Below are 15,000 nucleotides of genomic sequence, written 5' to 3' on the forward strand. Positions count from 1 at the left end.
ATGGATACTTTTCCCCTCACGCTCTCCCTCCTCTCTTCCGTATCTATGCAGTGGAAAACAGGTCAAGGGTCTATCTCTGAGGCGTGACCTAATTTGTCTTGGAGGGAAAAAGGTTCTACATTTTAACAATCACCTGAAGACACTCCTAACCCCTGCAGTGCCATGACGCGTTTTCATATTCATTCTGGTGAGTATTTGGTGATTTTATACAGCTTCAGAAACTTATGTTGGGGGTTGAAATAGTGAAGACTTGGCCAAATAATCTTCTGACCTCCTGAAGGCACTCCTAACCCCTTCAGTGCCATGACGCGTTTTCATATTCATTCTGGTGACTATTTGGTGATTTTATACAGCTTCAGAAACTTATGTTGGGGGTTGAAATAGTGAAGACTTTGGCCAATAATCTTCTGACCTCCATAGACCCTTTACAATGTCAATAAAACAGTCTAATCGTACACAAATCTGAAGGTAAAAATGTGTCCCAGTGCTGAAGAGGTTAACCCCTTCAGTTTTAAGACGCATTTTGACCATGACTTCTGGATTTGATTATACGATTTTATTTGCACGAGGAAAGGTCAATGGAGGTCAGAAGATTCATAGCCAGACTCCTCACTATTTTAAACCACCACATAAGTTTCTAAAGTTGTATAAAAAATCACCAAACAGTAACCAAAATGAATACGAAAATGCGGCATGGTACTAAAAGACTTATGAATTTGAAACAGTAATTCTGGAAAGGTCTATAAGAAAGACTGACTATTTAAAAGGTTTGTAATGTTACAGATAGTGGATACTAAATCAGAAGGCAATGAGAGTTAATTAGATGGATGTGTAAGTGGATCAGTACTGGCAAGCGGTGAGTGGAAACAGAGCTAAGTAAAAGTGGTGTGTGGTATTGGGTCGACTGCAATAAGTGGAGAGTGGAGAGTGGTTTCGGGTGAAGGGCAGTGAACGTGTGGAGGAAGAGGGCAGGATATAAGAGGAGGAGGTGGATGGGGGAGGGGAGAGGAAAGGAGAAAGAGAGGAAGAGATGGTATGGAAGATGTGAGGCAAGAAGTGGAGTAAGGGAAGAAAGAGAAGGAAAAGGAAACGAGTAAAGGATAACAAAAAGAAAAAGAACAAAGAGAAATTGGTTAAAAAGGACGAAATGAGAGTGAAAAGTAAGAGGAAGGATAGAAAGAATAGCAAAATGGGTATTGACAGAATAGAAGCGTAAGAGAGATAGGAAAAAAAGATAAGAATAGAAGGAAGGGAGATAGGTAGAGAAGCGTAAGAGAGATAGAAAAAAAAAATTAGAATAGAAGGAAGGGAGATAGGTAGAAAAAAAAAGATGAAATGGAACAAAGAACAAAGGTCAGAGAAAGAAAGGATTGGGTGGGGAGGGGGAGTCTGGGAGCGAGTTGGAAGGTTCAGATTCCGCCTGTTGGAACTAGATTAGGTTCGAAAACTTTTCACTAACTTGAAAACTAAACAATACCAGTAATGACACGAGCTTTTCCCTCTTTCCTCCCTTCCCCGTCCCTCCCCTTCCCTTCCCTTCCCTCCTGACCTTACTGAACCAAGCCCCCGACACACCCCGACTTAAAACCATCACGCCCATTTTTACCTCCTCCTCCTCTTCTATTTATGCATTTTATGACAGAAACATTTAAATAGTAGCAGTAGTGGTGTTGTAGTAGTAGTAGTAGTAGTAGTAGTAGTAGTAGTAGTAGTAGTAGTAGTAGTAGTAGTAGTAGTAGTAGTAGTAGTAGTAGTAGTAGTAGTAGTAGTAGTAGTAGCATAATACCTTTTTCCCCAATTATATCACCAATCATTCATCTTACAACAATAAAATACTAATAAAATACAAACTCCGAAAACCAAACTAACCTCAAATCTAATTAAAAACAAAACACAGAAAACACACGTTCAAAATCTCAAAGCAAGTTCAAATCAAAAAAAAAAAATGAAAAAAGACGTTCAAAGTGGCAAACGAAGCATAGGAGAAAAATATCAATCAATAAAAAAAACTTTCAAAAATAGAAGCTTAAATCGAACTTCCAACACACGAAACTGCATTGCCATGTCAAATCATTTAAGTTCAAATTAAATAGAAGAAAAAAAACACGTTCAGAAGCAAACGAAGGTTAAGAAGAAAATAAATCAATCAATAAAAAAAACTTTCAGAAATAGAAGCTTGAATCGAACTTCCAACACACGAGACTGCCTTGCCATGTACCTAAACGCTGCATTCCCCACAGACACGCGGGACAAAGAAGCAAACGTGAACCAAATCGTCAAAATATTCATCACGTTTACATTAGCAGACACTTTAAGAGGTATTTGGCTGCCCTCCAACCCTCCTCCTCCTCCTCCTCTTCATTCTCATTCCTCTTCATTCTCCTCCTCCTCCTCCTCCTGATCCTCCTCATTCCTCTTCTTTTCTCCTCCTCCTGTTCCTCCTCCTCAATCCTCTTCTTTTCTCCTCCTCCTCCTCCTCCTGCTCCTCCTCATTCCTCTTCTTTCCGCCTTCCTTCCTTCCTTCCTTCCTTCTTCTTCTTCTTTCTTCTTCTTCTTCTTCTGTTTCTTCTTTTTTTCTTCTTCTTCTTCCTCCTTTCTCCTTCCTCCTCCTCCTCCTCCTCTTTCCTCCTCCTTCCTCTTCGTTTATCTTCCTTCTCCTCCTTCATTCCCGCGGTCATTAAGGTTCAGGGCAAGAATGGAAGGGAGTAACCTAACCTCATATCACTATCACCTAACTATGCATACCAAACACCTCCTCCCTCACTTATCACCTTCACCCTCTCCTCTCTTCTCCTTCCTTCCTCCCCCCCCTCTCTTCTTCTGTCCTCTTCTCCCACCCTTCTCTCTCTCTCTATTTCTCCGCTTTATACTTTCTTTTCTTCATATTTTTTTCTTCCTTTCTCTTCTTTCTTCTCTCTCTCTCTCTTCCCCTCTCCTTTCTTCTGTCCTCTTCTCCCACCATTCTCTCTCTCTCTCTCTCTCTCTCTCTCTCTCTCTCTCTCTCTCTCTCTCTCTCTCTCTCTCTCTCTCTCTCTTTTTCTGCTTATCCTCTCTATACTTCATATTTTCTTCCTTTCTCTTCTTCTCTCCTCTCTCTCTCTCTCTCTCTCTCTCTCTCTCTCTCTCTCTCTCTCTCTCTCTCTCTCTCTCTCTCTCTCTCTCCGCTTTCTCCTCTACTTATTCCTGCCGTCATCTTCTTATCTCTTCTTTCTTCTCTACTCTCCTTTTCTTTGTTATCTAATTATATTTTTGTTTGTCTGTTCTCTTGATCTTCTTCCTATCTCTCTCTATTTCCTCCTTTACTCCCGCTATCTTCTATCTTTTTTTTTCTTTCGTCTCCTTTTCTTTATCTAATTTAGTTTTTTATGTCTGTTCTCTACATCTTCTTCCTATCTTTCTCTTTTTTCCTTTCCTTTCTTCGTTTTCTCCTTCGTTATTTGACCATTTTTTTTTTAATGTTATTTTTATCTTTCATATTTCTTCTTCTATTCTCTGTTTTGTATTTTTTTTTTGTTTCCTCTTCTCTTCTATTCTTTCCCATTCCTTCTATTTTTTTTTTATTGCATGCACTATCTTCATTTCCTGACCTCTCTTGTTCCTTTATCATTTATTTATTGTTTCCTTTCCTATCTTTTGCCATCCCTTTCTCTCCCCTTATTCCTTCTATCTCTCTCTCTCTCTCTCTCTCTCTCTCTCTCTCTCTCTCTCTCTCTCTCTCTCTCTCTCTCTCTCTCTCTCTCTCTCTCTCTCTCTCTCTTCTCTCTCTCTCTCTCTCTCTCTCTCTCTTCTCTCTTCTCCTCTCTCTCTTCTCTCTCCTTCTCCTCTCCTCTCCTCTCCTTCTCCTCTCTCTCCCTTCTCCCTTCTCCTCTTCTCTCTTCTCCTCTTCTCTCTTCTCCCCTTCTCTCTTCTCCCTTCTCCCTCTCCCTCTCTCTCTCCTCCTCCTCCTCCTCCTCTTCCTCCTCATCCCATTCCTCTCAAATTTAGGGACAAGAATTAATTGAGAAACGAGGATGGCTAGAATTGCCTCGTTAATGGCATCGTTGTAACAAGAAAGCGACACTCTACATATTAAATGCACTTTAAAGGGGTGAGGAGGGAACGTTCACCACAAACCCCCTCCCTTGCCTTGCCCTGCCCTGCCCTACCCTGCCGCCACTGGAAATAGAGCAAGGGGAGGTGAGATAATATGTATGCAAAAAGATGTTAATTTTCTTCACTGTTTGATGTTACCTTGAAGACAAATGATGTTTTTTTTTTTAGGTTGGGTTTATTTTGGGTGGTAGTGGTGGTGGTGGTAGTAGTAGTAGTAGTAGTAGTAGTAGTAGTAGTAGTAGTAGTAGTAGTAGTAGTAGTAGTAGTAGTAGTAGTGATAGTGGTGGTGATAGTTATTAATGCTACTGTGGAGTTGGTGGTGATAACAATGGCGGTGGCGGTGGTAGTGGTGGTGCTGGTAGTGGTGGAGGTGGTGGAGGTGGTAGTGGATGAGTGACGAGGAAGGAAAAAAAATATATCCCGCGCCAATTACTCAGGTAAGTGAATGGGACATAAAAAGAAAAAAAAATATGTATACCCTTGCACGTGTACAAGTGTGTGTGTGTGTGTGTGTGTGTGTGTGTGTGTGTGTGTGTGTGTGTGTGTGTGTGTGTGTGTGTGTGTGTGTGTGTGTGTGTGTGTGTGTGTGTGTGTGTGTGTGTGTGTGTGTGTGTGTGTGTGTGTGTGTGTGTGTGCAATTAATTACCTTGTCACTGTAAAAAGTATGAACTCACGGCAGAGGTAAAAATAACACCTAATATGGACAAAAAGAGGGAACAGTTCGAATGTACGTATGAAAAGAGAGGCAAAAAAAAAAAAAAAAAAAAATAAGGAAGAGGGGAACAGTGGATAGAGGGTGAAAAAGGGAGTAAAGAAGGAAAAAGGGAAAGGGAAAAGGAAGGAACAGAGAAAAGCAAGGAAATATCGTGGTGGTGGTGGTGGTGGTGGTGGTGGTGGTGGTGGTGGTGGTGATGGTGCTGGAAGTAGTTCAGAATTTCGTATAATTCTCCACCTCTCCCCTTTGGACTTCATGTTAATTCACTGCATTCATTAAAAGACTCGATTTGGGAGCGCTGCATTGGATGGCGTCGTGAATATAGGTGGTGGTGGTGGTGGTATTGGTGGTGGTGGTGGTGGTGGTGGAGGCATGTGAGCGTAGAGGTGTGCGTAGAATGGTGATGAAGGGGAGGCTGTAGAATGGATTGGCTAGTGGAATGATTAATTGAGAGATGGAATGGTTGAGTGAATGATTGACTGTCTGACTGGTTGAGAGTTAGTGAGTGACGGAGGAGTTGATTGAGTGGGCGATCGGTGAGCTGACTGATTGGTGAAGGTTTGAGACAATTTTATTTTATTTTTTTTTTCTGGTGTTGCGTGGAGTGTGTTTCTGAGTTCCCCAAAGATAGAAAACATAAACACAAAGTACATTAATACAATCTCGAGGCTAAACTATGATCAGGTTAAAAAAAAATACGGTAACTTTGAACAAATACTACTTAGATGATGGACAAAAAATGAAGGAGTCGAAATTAACGGTACATTCAACAAGACAAATGAGAACGATATCACCACACCACTTCAGCACCAAAAAAAAAAAAAAACAATCAAAATCAATCAATAAAAACAAAAACAAAACCCACCATCACACTACAAAAAAAAAATTTCAAAAAAACAAGAAAACTCAAAAATTTAACTAAAGGAAAAAAAAACACAAGACCAACAAAACCCATTAATAACGTGAAAGAAAAAGAAAAAACTAGAAAAATAAAAAAAATAATCACAAAAGACAAAATAAAAAGAAGAGAAGACTCCCATTAATTATGAAAAAAGACTAGTGGATCAGAGAGACGCGTGTGGCGAGGCGGCCTGGCGTGGCGTGAGGCGCTGATGTCTTGGCGTGTGGAGGCAGGCGTGGAGACAGGGTGGACAGGGAGTGGAGTGGGAAGAGTATGGGGGTGAGGAGAAGGTGTCTTGACGGGGCTTAAAGCTACTTAGAGACTCCTGTGACAGATTATATGAGAGATGGAGGAGAGAGGAAAGTTAAGACAGAAGAGGTAAGTTGGAGAGAAAAGGAGGTTTAATAAGGAAGACCCGACAGAGAGAGAGAGAGAGAGAGAGAGAGAGAGAGAGAGAGAGAGAGAGAGAGAGAGAGAGAGAGAGAGAGAGAGAGAGAGAGAATAAAGCTGAGGAAGGACATGAAAAGAGCTGGAGAAAGGAATAATGGAGAGAAAGTGAGATGAACGCCGGGATAAGGATCAGATATAAAAGACGATAAAACTGATGAAGAAATAAGAAAATTGTGAGGAAGATGAAAGTAAACAAGACTATAAAGGAAAAATTAGGAATATAAGCAATTTACCTGTATTTTTTAATGGATTCACTGTAAGCAGGTCTTGCATTATCATCTCATCTATTATAGTATTCCCTTTCATATATAAAAAAAAAAAAAAGCATCAAATATATGCGATTCGATATCAAACACAAATTTTAGCCACTCGTGATGACTTGAATTAACATAGAACAATCTGAGCAAAGGTTATTCTGTTCCTGCCAAGATTTTTTACGTTTTTATTTTCTTTTTCTTTTTTTTAACCACTTCAGTACCGTGACCCGTTCCCATATTCATTCTGCTTACTATATGGTGATTTCATACAGCTTCAGAAACTCAAGGGGAGGATTAAAATAGCCATTAATCTTTTGACCTTCATAGACCCTTCCTTAAAGTCAATAAATTTATCTATTCGTACACAAATCTCGCGGTAAAAATGTGTCCGGTGTTGAAGGAGTTAATATACTACGGCTTTGTTCTTAGTCAGAGAGAGAGAGAGAGAGAGAGAGAGAGAGAGAGAGAGAGAGAGAGAGAGAGAGAGAGAGAGAGAGAGAGAGAGAGAGAGAGAGAGAGAGAGAGAGAGATATGTGTGCCAAAACCAGCTATTGTTCTTTCTAATACATTAATCTTTTGTTCCTGGAAACATAAAAGAAGCGAACACAACAAACAGACACAGTACAAAAATCAGGAAAAGGTCAAAATAAAACCCAAAACTGTGTAATCCTTTTGTACCTTTGTTAGAGGAAGACAAATATAAATAATAACATCACTGCAGGGATCGCGGAGGTCAGGGGTCATAAAAAGGATCCGATACTAAAGATGGCGAGCCGTAAAGCCGCCCAACATGACCTAACCTGACCTTACAGCCGCGGAAAGTCATCTCCGGGGAACATTTATGAGCGCATTTTGTCTCATGCTGACGTGACTTCGATAATTCCGTGACGAGTTTACCGGATATTCTCTCTCTCTCTCTCTCTCTCTCTCTCTCTCTCTCTCTCTCTCTCTCTCTCTCTCTCTCTCTCTGCTTTGTCCTTTATTTTCTCATCTATTTTTTCTTTCTCCTCTTTCCTTCTTCTCTATCATCATCTTTCATTTCCTCTCTCCTCATATTTTCTTCTCCATTTTCTCTCGTTTTCTTACCATTTCATTCCTCTCCCATCCCATCCCCTCATCTCTCTCTCTCTCTCTCTCTCTCTCTCTCTCTCTCTCTCTCTCTCTCTCTCTCTCTCTCTCTCTCTCTCTCTCTCTCTCTCTCTCTTCTTTGTTTTTGGTTTTTGCCATCGTTTTTCATTTGCTCTCGCCTCAATTTTATTTTCTGTATTTTCTCTCTAGTCTTCCTTCCTCTTCAATCCTCTCATCTCCTGCCTCATCACCTCATCTCCTACCTCATCATCACTTCAATCAAACATCACTAACATACATGAAATCATACCATAGGATACATTTGTCCCAGATTTTTGGCTAATTCTCTTTATCTTTTTAGGAAACTGGCTATCAAGTGAGCCTCTTTTTCTTTTTATTATTTTGTTACCCTTAGCCAGCTTCCAATATTCCATAAGAAAAAAACATTCACACACACTTCTGTATACATCAAATTAACGTGTATCCATTCGCTATTCAATCCTTATTTCATCCTTCAATCATTACCTTGCTTGTCCTATTCGTTCCGTCCCTCTCTCTCTCTCTCTCTCTCTCTCCTTCCCTGACTCCCTTCCTTCCTCCTCCCAGAAACCCGAGTGAGGGCAGAAAGTTTGATATATTACACGCACTGTAGTAACGGGGGAGATGAAATGGCTGGCTGCAGGATATTACTTGGCGTGGACCTTCCGGGGAGTCACGCATTTTTACGGGGTATCATTTCCTTGGGTGGTGGTGGTGGTGGTGGTGGTGGTGGTGGTGGTGATGATGGTGCACGTCCTCCTTCCTTCGTAATATGTGGACCGCGAATCAGAAGCGAGTTTTGGAAGGCTCTTAGAAAAATTGTTAAGATTATTATTTGTTATTATTGTTGCTTCTAGTGCTCTGTTGTTGTTGTTGATGGTGGTGGTGGTGGTGGTGGTGGTGACAGTGATGAATATGATAGTGACGGTACTACTACTACTACTACTACTACTACTACTACTACTACTACTACAAATACTACTACTACTACTACTACTACTACTACTACTACTACTACTACTACTACTATCACTACAAATACTCCTACTACTATTACTACTACTACTACTACTCCTACTACTACTTCTGTGCGTTAACTTACTTTACCATTTCTTCCCAAAACTGTTTTATTATTTTTTTTATGTCCTGTCTTTTTTTTCTCTCAACGTCTTCCTAACACTATTCACACTTCCCTAACTTCCCATAAACAAATAACAACCCAACACATCCCCCCCCCAAAAGAGAAAAAAGAGAACCTCGCCTGGCGTCAAAACAACAGGGACACAAAACTCGATGCATTACAATTCCATTCTTTAAACTCTTCCTGTGAAAAATATAAGTAAGTAAATAAATAAATAAATAAATAAATAAATAAATAAATAAATAAATACAAATAAAAAAATTATTACTCCACTTTTTTTATCTTGACCTAAAAGGGTTAATTTATTATGTATGTATGTATGTAGGTAGGTAGGTATATATGCATATTGTCATTAATCACAGAGAGAGAGAGAGAGAGAGAGAGAGAGAGAGAGAGAGAGAGAGAGAGAGAGAGAGAGAGAGAGAGAGAGAGAGAGAGAGAGAGAGAGAGAGAGAGAGAGAGAGATAACATATTCAATACATTGCATGGGAAATATTACAACGAACAACACTCAAATATTCCACGAACAATAATTTCTAAAACGTGTAACAATTAAAAAGCAATCAACGACATCTTGCAAAATGAACGCCACGCATATATACACGGAAATAAAGATCTCGCACACACACACACACACACACACACACACACACACACACACACACACACAAACAGGGATACTTTTTCATACAACAACTCTCTCAGCTTTATGAATGTAATCGGTGCCTACATATTTCCCCTTTAAGTTGAATTTTGGGGGAAAAAAAGGGGAAAAAAAGTAGGTTTGTAACATTTTGACCTTTGCTTCATGTAACAGAAAAAAAAAGATAAAAAAAACGTAACATTGAAATAATCTTACGAATACCAAACACGGAAGGAATATTGAAAAAAAAAGAGGAAATAAGTTAGAAAAAAAAACTAAAATGGAGAAATAAATCGAGTTACCAGAGCGAGAGCGAGAGAGAGAGAGAGAGAGAGAGAGAGAGAGAGAGAGAGAGAGAGAGAGAGAGATGGGTGGCACTGGATGGAAGAAAACAGAAGTGAGGGAAGGGGAGTGTTACGTAGAAGGAGAAGTGGGAGGGATGGGAGGAAAACAAAAAGGAAGAAGGTAAATAGAGGAGAGAAAAGCAGGATAAAGAAGAGAGCCATAAGGGCCAAAACGCCACAACACGCTGAAAACCAGGCAATAGAAATATGAGAGCTAAATAAACACACTAAAATATACGAGAGAGAGAGAGAGAGAGAGAGAGAGAGAGAGAGAGAGAGAGAGAGAGAGAGAGAGAGAGAGAGAGAGAGAGAGAGAGAGAGAGAGAGAGAGAGAGAGAAATAAAAGGATGAATAAAAAAATGATGAATAAAAAGATGAAAAAAAAAAAACATGAGAAATAGAATAAAGAACAGAACAGAAGAATAAATAAATAAATAAAGGAATAAAAGGAAGAAAGAAAAGAGAAGTAAAGAAAATAAACCTAAAGGAGAAATGGACACACACACACACACACACACACACACACACACACACACACACACACGAATAAGGACAAACGACACTTCCACGTTACGATGTACAGGATGTCTTCAAAGAGCATCTGGCGTTCTGCTGACGAAGGCGAAGCGGTGAGTGGCTTCGCGATGTCCTTTCTGACCACTACTACCTACTTCACTGCACGGCCACGATTTTTAGACCTATTCCTTTTTTTTTTTCGTCTTTTATTTATGTTATTGAGAACGATTGCTTTCACTTCTTCTCTTGTTTTTTTTTTTTTTGTTATTCTTTCTTGTATTTTTCTTATTTTCTTGTTCTTGGTCTTTTTTTGTTTTAATTTAATTTAATTTTATTTATTCTATTTTTTTTTCTTGTTCTCTTTCTTCAAGTTTTGGTAGTTTTCATTATTTTTTCTCTTTCCTTTCTGTTTTTTTCTGTTCCTGTTCTTTCTTATTTTCTTTGTCTTCCTTTCTCTTGTTCTTGTTCTTTCCTTTTCCTTTTTTTTTCCTTTGCATTCACAATAACAAAGGCAAATTTCTCCTACTTCCTTAAACAATGCCTCCTCTACTCCACACTTTCCTCCCCATACTCAATTTTTTTCTCCATAAGACATAAAAAACAACACATCTATTCCTGATCTTCATACCTTCCATTATGTCCAAACAACTCCATCCTAATCACAACAAAGGATAACAAACCACAAGAAACGCCTTCCCCTCTCACTACGACAATTTTCCAAGGCCACACAGACAACTAACGTGGTTTTCAAGGCAGTTTCTCCTTTTGATAAGCTAAAAATGTTGCCAGTCTATCACCTGAACTATAAAAATACTCTAAAAACGCGAGTATCTTCAACAGGAGCCCTTGGAAAACAGTGATGGTGAGACAGCAAAGCGTTTCAGAATACTGGCCAATGAACCACAGGAAACAAGAATGACTTAACCACATCAGTACCAGGACGCGTTTCCATATTTATTATACTTACTGTACTATTTGGCGATTTTATACAGCTTTAGAAATTTATGTGAGGGATCAAAATAGTAAAGACTGTAGCCATTAATCTTCTGACCTCCAGAGACCCTTCTTAATGTCAATCAAATGGTCTAATCGTACACAAATCTCAAGGTAAAAATGTGTCCCAGTACTGAAGGAGTTAAGGATACCGAGACAAGGACATTGGCAATAATATCCAGTACTTACCCTGTTGAGGAGGTCGGGCTGCTCTCCATTGGTGTAGGGTGGAGCGGGCTGGCCGTTGGTGGTGGGAGCAGGGGCGTTGATAGCGAGGGTGGGGATGGCAGACGAGGCGGGGGTGTAACCATTCTGCAGTAGGCTCAGACGGCGGTCCAGCTCTTCAGGATCATTCAGCACGCGGGTCTCAACGATGGGGGCTGATCTTCCGACCTGGCACGGAGAGAAAAGTATATTTCAAGACATTTTTCCGTGAATTTTGGATGACTCACGTGAATCTTAAAGGAACTGGCAATCCGGTGGGCCTTATTTTTCATATTTTGTTGCCCTTAGTCAGTTATTTCTCCTACATAAAAAAAAATAGTCAACTGTCTTTTATTTATGGTGTTTTTGTTCTCATATTTTTTTTTTTTTTTTTATCTCTTCAGTACCAGGATGCGTTTTCATATTCCTTCTGGTTACTGTTTGGTGATTTTATGCAGCTTCAGAAACACATGTGGGAGATTAGAATATTATAGACTCTGGGCATTAATCTTTTGACTTCGATAGACCCTTCCTGATGCAAGTAAAATCGTCGAGTCATACCCAAAAATCAAGGTAGAAATGCGTCTCAGTATTGAAGGAATTAAGGAGAGTGAGATGGGAGAAGTGATTAAGAGTAAGGTCTCTCTCTCTCTCTCTCTCTCTCTCTCTCTCTCTCTCTCTCTCTCTCTCTCTCTTCATAATACACAATAATAAAAATACATCTCAACACGAAACAATGCCAAAGGAAAGTATACAAAATAATCACAGACGGAAAAAAAACACGAAAAAAAATAAATAAAACTAAGAAATACACTGTGAACACTACAATACAGAAAAGCACACACACATATACTAACTCTCAATGTTCCCTCTTCTCTATGTTCACACACACCACCACCACCACCACCACCACCACCACAACCACCATCACCACCACTACCACCAAAACCACCACCAATCCCCCGCGTCTTTTCGTCTCCAGCCACTTCACTTTCCACATAGAAAAAGAGGATTACCGGAGAGAGAGAGAGAGAGAGAGAGAGAGAGAGAGAGAGAGAGAGAGAGGAGGGGGAAAAAATATCGAACTTTTCAGCCGGCGGAGCTAAGTCTTAATTCCAAGTAGAAGCTTCTTAGCTCCTCGCTTCTTGCACTAATACCATCACTTCGAACTTTTGACTCTCTCTCTCTCTCTCTCTCTCTCTCTCTCTCTCTCTCTCTCTCTCTCTCTCGTCTTTAAGTGTGATGCGCGTTTCTTTGTTCTCGAGAACTCAAGTACTGTTATGTAAGTACCGTTGGAGAGAGAGAGAGAGAGAGAGAGAGAGAGAGAGAGAGAGAGAGAGAGAGAGAGAGAGAGAGAGAGAGAGAGAGAGAGAGAGAATGTACTATGTTAACAATTGCCTTTTTTCACGTTACAACATGAATGCATTAAATCTTTCAATTAGAGTCATTAACTTCACCTGTGTTATGTATGCTATGTTTCTTTCACCTGTATTTACAATTAACTCTATCGCTTTTGGTATTAACTTTGAAACTCGTACCAGAGAAAGAGAGAGAGAGAGAGAGAGAGAGAGAGAGAGAGTACTGCGGTGAAGACTCGACAAGGTTCCATGAATCAAATACAAGAGTTCTTCATATTTCTGTGCATGAAATAACACTTTTCGTGATTATATTTATTTGGAATATTTCTTTTTTTTTTTTAAGACCGATATCTTCAGCGGATCCTTTTTTTTTTTATTTATTGTGTTTTACTTTTATTTTTTTAAGGGGGGCAAATCTCCCATGAAACAAGACAGGAAAGAAAAAAACATTACCTATCACCTATTTTTGAAACTACTTCCACGCACTCATTGGTCCTTTTCATCGTATCATCTGTCTATTTCTTTCCTTTCCCACTAAATACATGAACTAAAACCACACTAAATAAAAAGTACTAGTTACGTACATACCTACAACACAATTTGAAAACAACACAAACCCTGTCTTATTCTACACACCTGTTATGCCCTCCACCCACACCTGACCTACCACCCCCGGCTACTCCACACACCTACCAGCCACCCCTTGCAGTAATCCCCATATCTGCCACAACCCCTAACCCAAACCTGACATGCTCTCCATCACTCCCCACACCTGACACCACCCCCACCCCACACCTGCAACGCCCTCCACCCCACAACTGCAAAATCCTCCGCCGACCCCACACCTGACACATCCTCCACTCCATACCAGCTACACCACCGACCGAACACTTAATACGCCCTTAAGTAATTCCCTACACCTGCCACGCCCCCCAACCTACATGCCATGCCCCCCTACCCCTGCCATACCCTCCACCCCACACCTGCCAGACAACCCCACCCCACACCTGTCACACCCTCGATACCACACATACAATGGCCCCCACCTCATCCCACACCTGCCAGACCCCACCACACTACACCTGACACCCCCACCACACCACACCTGCCAGGCGATCAAGTACTTACCTGCCTGACCTGGAAGTCCGGGGAGGTGGGCTCAATAGGTCTGGCCACCACGAGGCGCACGTGGCTGCCAGACTGTCGCAGCACCACCGCCACCTGGTCACTCCCCATGCCGCGCAGGTTCACTTCGCCGATCTGCAGGATGTGGTCTCCGGACTGAAGGCGCGCGTCCTGTAACGAAAGCAAGGAAGGAATTGAGTTTGAGCACTGGATTAACTTGGTCTCTATTAACTCTTTCAGTACCATGACGTATTTACATATTTGGTGATTTTATTTGGTGATTTTTTTTTCAACCGTTGTATTTTTATGTATATTTTTTTTTATTAATGTGTGTATTAGAATTTCAATTTATTTTATCTTATCACTTTTAGACCACTGATGATGACACACTGAGATGTCGAAACGTCTGGATATAAAGAAGAAACGAAGAAAATGGTCAAGGAAATAAAGATGTTTGTGTCAAAGCTGGTTAATTCTGTTCCTACTGATTTTATACAGCTTTCAGACACTCATGTGAGGATTAAAATTGTGAAGACTCTGGCCATTAATCTTCTGACCTCTATAGTAGCATGACGCATTTACATATCCATTCTGCTTAACATTTGGTGATTTTATATAGCTTTACAAATTCATGTGGGGAATTAAAATAGTGAAGACTCTGCCCATTAATCTTCTGACCTCCATAGACCATTCCTAATGTCAATAAAACGTCACAATGGTACACAAATCTCACGGTGAAAATGTGTCCCTGTATTGACCGGAGTTAAGTGTGACGTGCTTTAATGACATGTTTTTTTTTTTTTTAAGTTCGTGAATATTATTAGTCGTTTTCTTTTTTAATATCAATGGTGGTACTGGCAGTTCAGTGGATTTTCTTCTCTTCGCTTTCATTGCTTCTCTAAGTCAGACAGACAGTCAGTCAGTCTAACTCTCACACAAAAAAGGTTAAATAAAAATGTCTCTATTATCATTCAGAATTATTCCAAAGAAAAGATTAATCGTGTTTTCATGTATCTTTTCATAATAAAAGCCCAGAATGCTAATTAACCTAAAATTACTCTGTTCTTTGAGATTTTCCTCTCTCAACAATACTGATTTACTTGGCCGCAGAGATGATCATTAGTCTGGTTCTCGTGTGATTTCATATTGATGGA

At 40.2% G+C, this 15,000-nt stretch overlaps 1 protein-coding gene across 2 annotated transcripts in view; it reads right to left on the reverse strand.

Annotated features, from left to right (window-relative positions):
* Window positions 1–15,000, reverse strand: part of LOC123512999 (multiple PDZ domain protein-like) — a 945,060-nt gene that overhangs the window by 445,054 nt on the left and 485,006 nt on the right. For both annotated transcript variants that reach the window (XM_045269789.1, XM_045269790.1), the window contains exons 11-12: window positions 13,850–14,017; window positions 11,349–11,552 (exon numbers count right to left, since the gene is read on the reverse strand). In XM_045269789.1, the coding sequence (XP_045125724.1) occupies window positions 11,349–11,552; window positions 13,850–14,017 (372 nt within the window). The remainder of the gene's footprint in view (window positions 1–11,348; window positions 11,553–13,849; window positions 14,018–15,000) is intronic.

This window comes from Portunus trituberculatus, chromosome 35 (assembly GCF_017591435.1).
Source record: "Portunus trituberculatus isolate SZX2019 chromosome 35, ASM1759143v1, whole genome shotgun sequence".
Lineage (NCBI taxonomy): Eukaryota > Metazoa > Arthropoda > Malacostraca > Decapoda > Portunidae > Portunus > Portunus trituberculatus.